Source organism: Dendrobates tinctorius, unplaced genomic scaffold (assembly GCF_039654945.1).
Source record: "Dendrobates tinctorius isolate UK_male_01 unplaced genomic scaffold, ASM3965494v1 ptg000008l, whole genome shotgun sequence".
NCBI lineage: Eukaryota > Metazoa > Chordata > Amphibia > Anura > Dendrobatidae > Dendrobates > Dendrobates tinctorius.
In genome coordinates, this window is record NW_027361676.1 from 9,536,896 (window position 1) to 9,549,635 (window position 12,740).

At 42.0% G+C, this 12,740-nt stretch overlaps 1 protein-coding gene across 1 annotated transcript in view; it reads left to right on the forward strand.

Moving 5' to 3' along the window:
* FHIP1A (FHF complex subunit HOOK interacting protein 1A) overlaps nucleotides 1-12,740 on the forward strand; it is a 424,416-nt gene that overhangs the window by 383,242 nt on the left and 28,434 nt on the right. Inside the window, exon 8 of the mRNA XM_073576260.1 lies at nucleotides 3,682-3,761. Within this exon, the coding sequence (XP_073432361.1) occupies nucleotides 3,682-3,761 (80 nt within the window). The remainder of the gene's footprint in view (nucleotides 1-3,681; nucleotides 3,762-12,740) is intronic.

The window sequence follows — 12,740 nt, forward strand, 5'->3', positions numbered from 1 at the left end:
AATCTGACTCTGCTTCTGTCTACCGTTTTTGTACCATTGCTGCCCGACTGGTTTAGACCCGCATATCTCCACGTTTGTGTCCTGTATTGGAACACCTTTCTGACGACCGTCCTGCTCTGGTCACTGCTCCTATTCAGACAGCGCCTCCTGGGCTCTGCTATAAATCCAGATCCCTGTATAGGAGTAAAGGGTATCAGTGTTTCTCGGGGTGTTGCCTGGCTGCAGCCCAGACCCGCAGGCGGACGTCACACCATTATACACTAGAGCAGTAGAAATGGGGCCCATTATATATGGAGCATTATTTGGGCCCATAAGACAGTGGAGCTTCATCCATTGGGACCAACATATACTGTAGCATTATGTGGAGCTCATCATATACGGTTTGAAACATTATATGGGAATAATGATTCCGTATGGAGAAATATATGGGCCTCATTACTCTGTATAGCGCACTAAGTGCTGGCCATATTACTGTATGGAGTTATATACTGTCCGTTTTTGGAGGTATTGGAGAATTTAAAATGGATATCAGTCATGAGATGTAAGAAGTGAAGTATTTTTCATTGTACTATACTGCTATTTCTCTGCCGTAAAGGAGCATCATGAGTTGTGGTATGTGTTAAAGGGGCGCTCTTTGGCCCTGGGCCCACGAAAACCTGGAGCCAGCCCTCCCCCCCACAACTGTAGCCAAATAACCCCCATTTTTCAGTGCATAACTAGTATTATGAAGTTAATTAAGGTTGACAAGCTTCAGTAACAAGAATTTATGCTTTTGGCATTCAAATGGGCACTGTTGGTGTGTTTCCTGTCCTCCTCTCACTGCCGACTTTAATTCTCCATTGACTTACATTGGGTTTCGTGTTTCGGGACGACCCCGACTTTTCCCTATAGTCGGCCGATTTTGCTCGACCCGACTTTTGGAAAAGTCGGGTTTCATGAAACGAAACTCGACCCTAAAAAACCAAAAGTCGCTCAACACTAATCCTCATCAAGCAAATAGATGAAGCTGCGACTCAAGGAGAAGTCATTATTATGGGGGACTTTAACTACCCTGAAATACATTGGGGAACCGAAACCTGCAGTTCCAGCAAAGATAATGGGTTTTTGACAACTATGAGAGACAATTACCTTTCACAACTGGTTCAGGACCCAACAAGAAGGGGGGCACTGCTAGACCTAATATTAACCAACAGGCCAGACTGCATATCAAATGTAAGGGTTGAGGGTCACTTCGGTAATAGTGATCACAAATTAATAAGTTTTCAGGTGTCCTCTAATAAGATGTGTAGTAGGGGGGTTACAAGGACACTAAACTTCAGGAAGGCAAATTTCCAATGGATGAGAGATGATTTTGGTGCAATTAACTGCGACGATATCCTGAGACACGTGGGACACGTTTATTAGCATCCTGAATAGGACCTGTGCACAATATATACCGTATGGGAATAAACATGCGAGAAAAAGGAGGAAACCACTATGGTTAAACAGGGCTGTAAGGGGAGCAATGAGTGACAAAAAGAAAGCATTTAGAGAATTAAAGCAAGTAGGTAGTGATGAGGCATTAAATAAATACAGAAAATTAAATAAATTCTGTAAAAAGCAAATCAAGGCAGCAAAGATGAAGACAGAGAGACTCATTGCCAGAGAAAGTAAAAATAATCCCAAAATATTCTTTACACAAATAGTAAGAAACTAAAAAAATGATAGTGTTGGCCCCCTTAAAAATAGTCTGGGTGAAATGGTGGATGGGGATGAGGAAAAAGCCAATATGCTAAATGACTTTTTTCAACAGTATTTACACAAGAAAATCCCATGACGGATGACATGATCAGTGATAAAAATTCTCCATTAAATGTCACCTGCTTAACCCAGCAGGAAGTACAGCGGCGTCTAAAAATCACTAAAATTGACAAATCCCCAGGCCCGGATGGGATACACCCCCGAGTACTGCAGGAATTAAGCACAGTCATAGATAGACCATTATTTTTAATCTTTAAAGATTCCATAATAACAGGGTCTGTACCACAGGACTGACGTATAGCAAATGTGGTGCCAATATTCAAAAAGGGGACAAAAACTGAACTTGGAAATTATAGGCCAGTGAGCTTAACCTCAACTGTGGGTAAAATCCTGGAGGGTTTTCTAAGAGATACTATACTGGAGTATCTGAAGAAAAATAACCTCATGACCCAATATCAACATGGGTTTACGAGGGACCGTTCCTGTCAGACTAATCTGATAAGCTTTTATGAAGAGGTAAGTTACGGACTGGACCAAGGGAATGCAGTGGACGTGGTGTACATGGACTTTTCAAAAACTTTTGATACGGTGCCACACAAAAGGTTGATACATAAAATGAGAACAATGGGGATAGGGGAAAATATGTGTAGGTGGGTTAAGAGCTGGCTTAGGGATAAGAAGCAAAGGGTGGTTATTAATGGAGCACACATTGACTGGGTCACAGTTAGCAGTGTGATACCACAGAGGTTAGTATTGGGCCCCCTTCTTTTTAACATATTTATTAATGACCTTGTAGGGGGCATAGAGAGTAGAATTTCAATATTTGCAGATGACACTAAACTCTGCAGGGTAATCAATACAGAGGAGTACAATTTTATATTACAGGAGGATTTATGTAAACTAGAAGCTTGGGCTGATAAATGGCAAATGAGCTTTAATGGAGATAAATGTAAGGTCATGCACTTGGGTAGAACGAACAAGATGTATAATTATGTGCTTAATTGTAAAACACTGGGCAAAACTGTCACTAAAAAAGACCTGGGTGTATGGGTGGACGACAAACTCACATTTAGTGGCCAGTGTCAGGCAGCTGCTGCAAAGGCAAATAAAATAATGGGATGTATTAAAAGAGGCATAGATGCTCATGAGGAAAACATAATTTTACCTCTATATAAGTTACTAGTGCGACCACGTTTAGAATACTGTGTACAGTTCTGGTCTCCGGTGTATAAGAAAGACATAGCTGAACTGGAGCGGGTGCAGAGAAGAGTGACCAAGGTTATTAGGGAACTGGGGGGTCTGCAATACCAAGACAGGTTATTACACTTGGGATTATTTAGTTTGGAGAATCGAAGGCTTAGGGGTGATCTTATTACAATGTATAAATATATGCGGGGACAGTACAAAGACCTTTCTAATGATCTTTTTACTCTTAGATCTGTGACGGGGACAAGGGGGCATCCTCTACGTCTGGAGGAAAGAAGGTTTAAGCATAATCACAGACGCGGATTCTTTACTGTAAGAGCAGTGAGACTATGGAACTCTCTGCCATATGATGTTGTAATGAGTGATTCCCTACTAAAATTTAAGAGGGTTTTGGATGCCTTTCTTGAAAAGTATAATATTACAGGGTATATACACTAGTTTCCTTATATTGCGTTGATCCAGGGAGCTAGTCTGATTGCCGTATGTGGAGTCGCAAAATAATTTTTTTCCCCAACGTGAAGCTTATGGTTTGCCACATGGGTTTTTTTTTGCCTTCCTCTGGATCAACATGTTAGGATAGGATATGGGTTGAATTAGATGGACTTAAAGTCTTCCTTCAACCTTAATAACTATGTTACTATGTTATTACATAAAGGTTTGGTCATTAGATGGTACTGTTTACTGATATTGTTCCTAATAAACCAATTGATCATTTTTCTTTTCTTTTCTTTTTAGTTGTGTGTGGTGTCCTTGGCCATGTTTCAAACTCTTATTGGCTTTCACTGTGAAGATGTGATGTTACAACTCCTTCTAAGGTAATGCCTTATATTGTGTTGTTCATTATAATGACTTATTTAAAGGATTTCAAGCTAAGACAACCCAGTTCTTCAGTAAAGCAGTCATCGTAATCTAGCTTCTCTATCTTTCATAATCCCCTCTAGATTGGTCTGTGCATTTGGGTCTCCAAAGATGACGTCTTTTCTTAATCACTGAATTCGGGTTTTTCATTCAATATCATTGTTAGAGGTGTATACAATCCAGACCCTAGCCATACAGTCTGTGATACAATACCTCATTATAAAGAGCTCGCCGATACCAGCCTGGTATTGTAAAAAAAAGTCACCATTGAAAAGTGGAAGCTTTTAGGAACCACAGCAACTCAGCCACAAAGTATCAGACTACATAAAGTTACAGAGCAGGATTGCAGAGTGCTGAGATCCATGGTGCATATGAGTCACAAATGCTCTGCTGATCTAATAACTTCAAGAATGCAAACTTCCTCTGGCATTAACAGCACAGCAACTGGTCAACAAGAGCATCTCTAGGGTGCGAATGAATAAGATCTAGAGAACAGTCCCTAACACCAGTAGTGCCCACTACAACTAGTGGTCACTTCTAGTTATCTATTTAGGTATTAAGGATAAACACCAAAATGAGTGGTTATCCATTCATCTTATACAGTGGGATGTAAAAGTCTGGGCACCCCTGGTCTATTATTGTGAACAGTTAAGGAAGTTGTATTTGTAATTTTTTAAATTTAAAAAGTGACAATATATTTTTTTTGTCTAAAATACAAAGGAAATGTGACATATTTAACTTCGGGCCTTTTAAAGATCATTTCATCTCTTCATCTTACTTAACTGTTCACAATAACAGTAATTTTGACCAGGGGTGCCCAAAACCTTTAAATGGCACTGTAAATGATTTGTTGTCTCCATCTGAATTCTAATCTTTATCAACAATAATATTGTTTCAAGGGTTTAGCAACTCCCATATTGAGTTTCAGGTTTGCTAGCTATTATGCAGTCCCTTATCAATAATTTGGTAGAGATGTAATAAAATAGTCCCAGTATATATTGTGGTAGATCAGCAAACTCAGCGATACACGGAGGTAGAAAAAGGGAATACTGTTTCTTTAAATCTTCTTTAGGTTTATTGTACAGACAACATAAACCAACAGGAAGTGAAAAATAAACACAGCCCTTCAGACAAAAAATGGAAAACGAAACAAAATGATGTATTCCATACATATGCGGGGAGCTGCCCACTATGGAGAATTTAGTATCCATAGGTTCAGTCTTTCCTCCTCAGGACACAAACCGCTGGATTTCCTCATTCTAGCCATACTGAACACTGACTGCCTCTGGAGGCCAACCATTTAAGTCCCAGACCACACCCTAGGGTGGAGATAAGGTAGACAACCTCCCACCCACACTATGATTGTCCACAAAAACCCAGCCCTTAAAGAAATTGGATAGTTAACCCCTTGCAACACTTAAATGTGCTAGAGGAAAGCTTCTGGGTTTTACATCACTGAAGCCATTAGCCTCAGCAAACCATATCTCCCCTCCAGCACCTTGCTAGTGACTTTGTCAATTATCCCCCACCTCTGGCCAAAGCCAGGAGTTTTGGCACCTTTACTCACTAAACAGGGAAGTCTGGACAGGGCATCTGCGCTACCATGCAACTTTCCAGGCCTTTGCTCCACATGAAAACTAAAATCCTGGAGCTCTAGAGACCACCTAGTCACCTGGGTATTTTTCCCTTTCTTTTCCCTTATCCACATCAGGGGATCATAATCTGATACTAGCCTAAACTTCCTGCCTAACAAGTATCATCTCAGGGTGTTGATTGTCCTCTTGATGGCCAGGCATTATTTCTCTATGATGGCATAGTTTATTTCACAGGAGCAGAGTTTCCTACACAGGTATAGGACTGGATGTTCATCCCCATCTGTTTCCTAGGACAACACAGCTCCCAACCAATGTCGGAAGAGTCCTTCTGGAGCACAAACTGTTTAGTTAAATCCAGTGCGACCAAGACCGGCTGTCTGCACAAGGCGAGATTCAACTCCTGGAATGCCATCTCTGCTTTAGAAGACCATTTAGCCATTGACATCTTTGTGCCCTTAGGAAAATCAGTCAACCGGCGGCTACCATGGCGAAACTCGGAATAAATTGCCGATAGTATCCCACAATTTCCAGAAACACCCTAACATGGTTTTTAGAGACTGGTTGTGGCCACTTTTGGATTGCCTCCAACTTATCTATTTGCGGCTTTATTTCACCTCTCCCGACAATGTAGCCCAAGTATTTTCCCTCTTCTTTCCCCAGGGCACACTTCTTTGGGTTTATGGTAAACCCTGCCTTCCTCAGTGCATCCAATACCTGGACCTTCTGCAGATGATTTCCTCAATCCGGGCTGAAGATCACAATGTCGTCCAGATAAGCGGTGGCATACGTTTTGTGAGAGGCTAGGATCCGGTCAATGGCCCTCTGGAAGGTAGCTGGGGCTCCTTGTAGTCTGAACGGGATTGTAGTATACTGAAAGCACCCATCAGGTGTATAGAAGGCCATTTTCTCCTTGGCACTTGGGGACAGTAGAATTTGCCATACCCTTCCATTAGGTCCAGGATGGGGATATATCTGGCTGACCCTAGCCTTTTAATAAGCTCATGGACCTGGGGCATTGGATATGCATCGAACTTGGACACCTCATTTAGCTTCCTGTAGTCATAACAGAACTACCACTCTCCGTACGACTTTGGCACAAGGACAGTAGGGCTGGACTAGCCGCTCTTTGACTCCTCGATGATGCCTAGGCTCAACATTCTCCTCACTTCTTTGGAGATCACTTTGCATCGGGCTTCGGGAATTTGATATGGCTTTTGATTCACCCTCACATGCGGTTCAGTCAAGATTTCGTGCTCCACAACCTGCATACATCCTGGTGACTCCTTAAACAGGTCCCGGTTCTGCTGAAGCAGCTCACGGCACTGTTGTTTCTGGGCCAGTGACAGTATCTCTGCCATTGTGACATCCTCGACCCTGGTTTCCAGACTGGTCCCCAGGCATGTAGCTTCCACCTGTTCCCTGTCTCATCACGTTTTGAGCAGGTTGATGTGGTACACTTGGTACGGCTTTCTTCTCCCTGGTTGGTGAACCTTGTAGTTGACGTCCCTCAACTTTTTGACCATACCAGAAACTTACTTTTAACCATGGGGATCAACACCAACACCCAGTCTCCAGGGCTAAACTGTCTCAGTCTTGCTGACCGATTGCAGTCCCTTGCCTGGTCCTCTTGTGCTTGAAGAATTCTCTTAGTCACAATCGGCATCACCCTTGCAATCCTGTCCTGCATCTGGGCCACATGTTCGATGACGCTTCAATGGTGTGTTACTTCCGCTTCCCAGGTCTCCTTTGCAATGTCCAGAAGTCCCATAGGGTACCGTCCGTATAGCAGCTTGAATGGCGAGAATCCTGTAGAGGCCTGTGGGACTTTTCTAATGGAGAAGAGTGGGTATGGTAATAGGCAATCCCAGTTTCAGCCATCCTTCACCATGACCTTATTCAGCATAGACTTCAAGGCGTTGTTTAACCTTTCAATGAGGCTGTCCATCTGTGGATGGTACACAGATGTCCTGATTTGGATAATCTGGAGGGCCTTACATAACTCTCTCATTACGTTGGACATGAACGGTGTTCTTTGGTCCATCAGAATCTCCCTGGGTAGGCCCATCTGGGAGAAAGTATGGACTAGCTCTTATGCTATATTCCTGAATGAGGAGTTCCTCATTGGTACTACCTCCAGGTACCGTGTTCCATAGTCCATGACCACCAAGATGTATTGTGGCCTCTGGCAGACTTAACTAGGGGTCCTACAAGATCCATGGCAATCCGGTCAAATGAGACCTCTATAATGTCTAATGGAACTAGAGGCCTGCGGAATTGGGAAATGGAAGCAGTTAAATGACAAGTAGGACAGGACCGGCAATAATTTAACAATCTCCCTGTGACACAAAAGTAAGTAGAACCTTTGAAGGACCTGCTCTTGGGTTTTACCTACACCCAGGTGCCCCTCCAAGACATGAGAATGGGCCTGGTAAAGTACCCTACGTCTATGGGGTCCCAGAACTAACAGCTGCTCTAATACTTCACCTCACTCTTTATTGACCCGATTAAGTAACTCCTCATTAACTGCAAAATAAAGGAATCTGGTGTCGGCCCCTGACTCTTGGACAGCCCCATTGAACACAGTCACATTGTCCCATGCCCCTTTTAACATAAGGTCTTCCATTTGAGCTGTCTCAATATTCCCCCCAGAAGCCTCCAACTCCGGAAACTCATCCTAATGGGTGACTGTCTCGTCCTCGTTGCCAGCAATGACGCCCAGGGGGAACCCATCCACCTCTGAAGGAAATTCTTTCTTCCTTGGTGAATCAACTCCTGTTTGAGTTAGTAGGCAACCCTGCCTTTCCCAACAAGTTCCAGAACAGGCTGAAGTCCCTCTCAATTATCACGGGGTGTAACAAGTCCTTGATTATGCTGATCTTCTGTGACTGAGTGCCAAGGTGTTATAGTCACTCTGGCAACGAGGTAGTCCTTGTCATACCCGTGAATATAATGGACGCCTCACTGGGTAACCAAGGTCTGCACCGGCCTAGAGAGGGAGTGAATAAATCTGTCCATGACAACCCACTCGACCATCTGGGCTGGAGCTGGATTGGAGGACTCTGACTGCAACCATTTCTGTACTAGATGCAGTAGCGAGGCGGTTTATCACCATAATAAGCCCAGATATGAACCTTTTGGACTCCGACAGACAGAGTGACACCTGAATGTGCGAATATTTCTGTTTTTAATTTGGCATATTCCCAGACATCATGTGAGGACAAGTCATATTAAGCCTTCTGGTTTTCGCCAGTCAGATAGGGAGACAGCACCCACCCACTGCTCTGGGGGCAGCTTCGCCCGTTCTGCAACCCATTTGAAAACCAACAAAAATGCCTCTACGTCATCGCTCAATGTCATTTTCTGCCTCGCTCATCTTAACACCTTCCAGACATATGTGCTGTCACCTGAACTTAGGGAACGGACTTCCGGCCTCCCACGAACTGCCTCAGCAAGCATCTCAATCTGCTGCTGCTGTAATCTGAACTAGTCTTGTTGGTGCCGCTGCTGTTGTTGGAGCTGCTGCTGTTGTTGCATCTGTTGGATAAGCAGCTTACTTGTCTCCGGATGTGCAAGCTGTTGCAGCTGTGCGTTCACCAGATGCTTAATGAGGTCCTCCATAGTGTCTGACTTTGTCTCCTGGCTTATGGCCACCTTTATCCAGGACACTCGGTTTGTTCACAGTCACTACTCATGTTCCTGGTACGTTGCCAGCATTCAAAAGACCATTTGTGGTAGATCAGCTCACTCAGCAGTACATGGAGGTAGGAAAGGAGAATACTGTCTCTTTAAATCTTCTGTTGGTTTATTATACAGACTGCATAAAGCAACATGAAGTGAAAAGTAAACAGAGTACTTTGGGCAAAACAGAAAAGCAAAACAAAATGGTGTATCACAGTCCATACATCTGCAGGGATCTGCCCGCTCTGGAAAATGTAGTATCTTCAGGTTCAGTCTGTCCTCCTCAGGACAAAAACCGCTGAAGTTCTTTCTCCAGCCCTACTCTGGAGGCCAACTATGTAAGCCCCAGACCACACCCTGGGGTGGAGCTAAGGTGAACAACCTCTCACTTGCTCCATGGTTGTCCACAAAAACCGAGCCCTTAAACAAATTGGCTAGTTAACACCTTGCAACACTTAATGTGCTGGAGGAAAACTTCTGGGTTTTACATAAGTGAAGCCATTAGCCTCAGTGAACCATATCTCCCCTCCAGCACCTCGCGAATGACTTTGTCACAATATGAATATACCTATTCAGTGGTGTTATTAGGGAAACTTTTAATAGATAATCTTTTTAGAACCAGCAATAATCTAGTTGGTATAACAGATTACCAGCAATAATTCATATTCTTTGACAGATTATATATTTACCTAGCCCTGTGAGATTCTATTATCAGGAGAATGTTACCTGCCTGACTGCATTGAGCTAGCTGTAATGGTTGATGAAGGAGAAGATAATGCTATGGGGTTGTTTTTCAATGATTAACCTGTACCCACTAGTTGTGTATGTAGCAAGAAGAGAAGTATTAAAATATAACTTTCAATGTATATTAGGATAAAAAATAAACCTTAAGGGCCTTTTGGGAGATACAGATACAGTTAAAAGTAACTGAACCAGTTTTCTCAGAAAGGGGCTGATTCACAAAATAAAAAACTGTGGCTACCAGTTGCAGCAAGATCAGAACTCTGCATGTCTTTTGCTGGGTTTCCATTGATCTATTTTAAGTCCCTCTCCAGTACATCCGCTCATAAATCCTCATGATAGAGTAAGAAATGCATCGGTAGGTTATTTGGGGTACTGTATAACATTCGTGGCTGTCCCACACTTGTGTACTGCCCTTGTAAAGGTATGGGGCATGACAGTGAGGTTTAGGTGATGTATAGACCAGCATTAACCTTCTAGATCATATACATGCTCCTGAACATCAGAGAGCTATTGTTGGAAACTGAATGAGATCAAACTACTGTACTTATTATCATGCACTGTTTTCTATGAGCGGCACCTTTACGCACATTGTTGGACTGACTTTGCTATAGGCCTTTAAGGTTTATTTTTTAATCCTAAAATACATTAAAAGTTATACTTTAATACTTTATCCTTGCTACATATACAATATATTCTCTTGTAGGATGGTGACACTCCCCATTTACCTATAGAGTGTCCGTACATTGTTTAGCTTTTTTTATGTAAAGAAAAAGAAAATTTCAGCTCACCTGAGATGTAATCCCGGTCCGGCAAGGAGCACGATATCCTCGCTGCTGCACAGCGCCTGGGACAATGAGGAAATGGAAGTGGATCAAGTTCAACACACAGGGCAATTGATTAAAATTGAACAATCTTTATTGGCAAATCCTTTTAAATTATGTAGAAAAGACAAAAAAATGGACATCTCAGACGACAAAGCATATACTATTCCAGTATAGGGACCTTAATGTCTAAACAAAACACAACATTTTGGATGCTTGTATGATTCCAATTTTGTGGGAACAGTTGGGGGGAAGGCCATTTTCTCGACCCAACTGAATCCAAAATATTGAACGTCATATTTCCTTTGTAACTTTATTTTATATTTTTTTCTTGTGTAGCATCTATTGTTATACTTAATGAAAATAAATGAGCTATTATACTGCCCCTAAAAAATAAAGGGAACACTTAAACAATAGAATATAACTCCAAGTAAATCAAACTGTCCACTTAGGAAGCAACACTGATTGACAATCAATTTCACAAAAATGCAAATGGAATAGACAACAGATGGAAATTATTGGCAATTATCAAGACACCATCAATAAAGGAGTGGTTCTGCAGGTGGGGACCACAGACCACATATCAGTACCAATGCTTTCTGGCTGATGTTTTGGTCACTTTTGAATGTTGGTTGTGCTTTCACACTCGTGGTAGCAAGAGAAGGACTCTACAACCCACACAAGTGGCTCAGGTAGTGCAGCTCATCCAGGATGGCACATCAATGCGAGCTGTGGCAAGAAGGTTTGCTGTGTCTGTCAGCGTAGTGTCCAGAGGCTGGAGGTGCTACCAGGAGACAGGCCAGTATATGAGGAGTCATGGAGGGGGCCGTAGGAGGGTAACAACCCAGCAGCCGGACCGCTACCTCAGCCTTGGTGCAAGGAGGAACAGGAGGAGCACTGCCAAAGCCCTACAAATGTGCAGGTGTCTGCACAAACGGTTAAAAACTGACTCCATGAGAATGGTCTGAGTGCCCGACGTCCACCAATGGGGGTTTTCGCCCTCATATGGGGTATAAGCATACTCAGGAGAAATTACACAACAAATTTTGGGGACCATTGCTATCTGTTACCCTTTTAAATATAAAAAATGGATCAGAAGTAAATTTTTTGTAAAAAAAAAGTTAAATGTTTATTTTTTTTCACATTCCAAAAATTCCTGTGAAGCACCTGAAGGGTTAATAAAAGTCTTGAATGTGGTTTTGAGCACGTTGAGGGGTGCAGTTTTAAAATGGTGTCACTTTGGGGTATTTTCTGTCATATAGATCCCTCAAAGTGACTTCAAATGTGTTGTGGTCCCAAAAGAAAAATGGTTTTGTAAATTTTGTTGGAAAAATGAAAAATCGCTGGTCATCTGTTAACCCTTATAACTTCCTAACAAAAAAAATATTGGTTCCAAAATTGTGCTGATGTAAAGTTGACATGAGGGAAATATTATTTATTAACTATTTTGTGTGACATATCTCTTTGATTTAAGGGCATGAAAAGTTTAAAATTTGCAACATTTTCAAAATTTTCACCAAATTTCCATTTTTTTCACAAATAAACGCAAGTCATATCACATAAATTTTACCACTAACATGAAGCACAATATGTCACGAAAAAAGAAAAACTCTGAATCACCGAGATCCATTGAAGCATTCCATAGTTATAACCATATAAAGTGACAGTGGTCAGAATTTTAAAAATTGGCCCGGTCAGTAAACCAACTTCGGGGGTAAAGTGGTTAAATGGCTAGCTGAAAGCATAATTACAATTAACGATCTTTTGAGACTGCTTAAGACTCTTCATCAAGCATGGTTTAACACAGTATCCTAGGCTCTCAATTTTTATATTTTGATTTTTTCTACTTTCTACCTAACACTGTACACAAGTATATTTTTCGTATAGCAAAATGGAAGATAAAAGAAGGTACTGCATCTCCATGGAACAAAAGACACCTCTGATATTTTGTGTTAAATCATGTCAGATGAAGAGACCTATGTACTCTTGAAAGCTTTCTGTTTGTCACCATCTTTTCAGGAAGCCATTAAAAAGTATCAACCACTGAGGACTCTCAATTTTTATTATTTTCTCTATCTGCAGGCTGACATGGTACAAA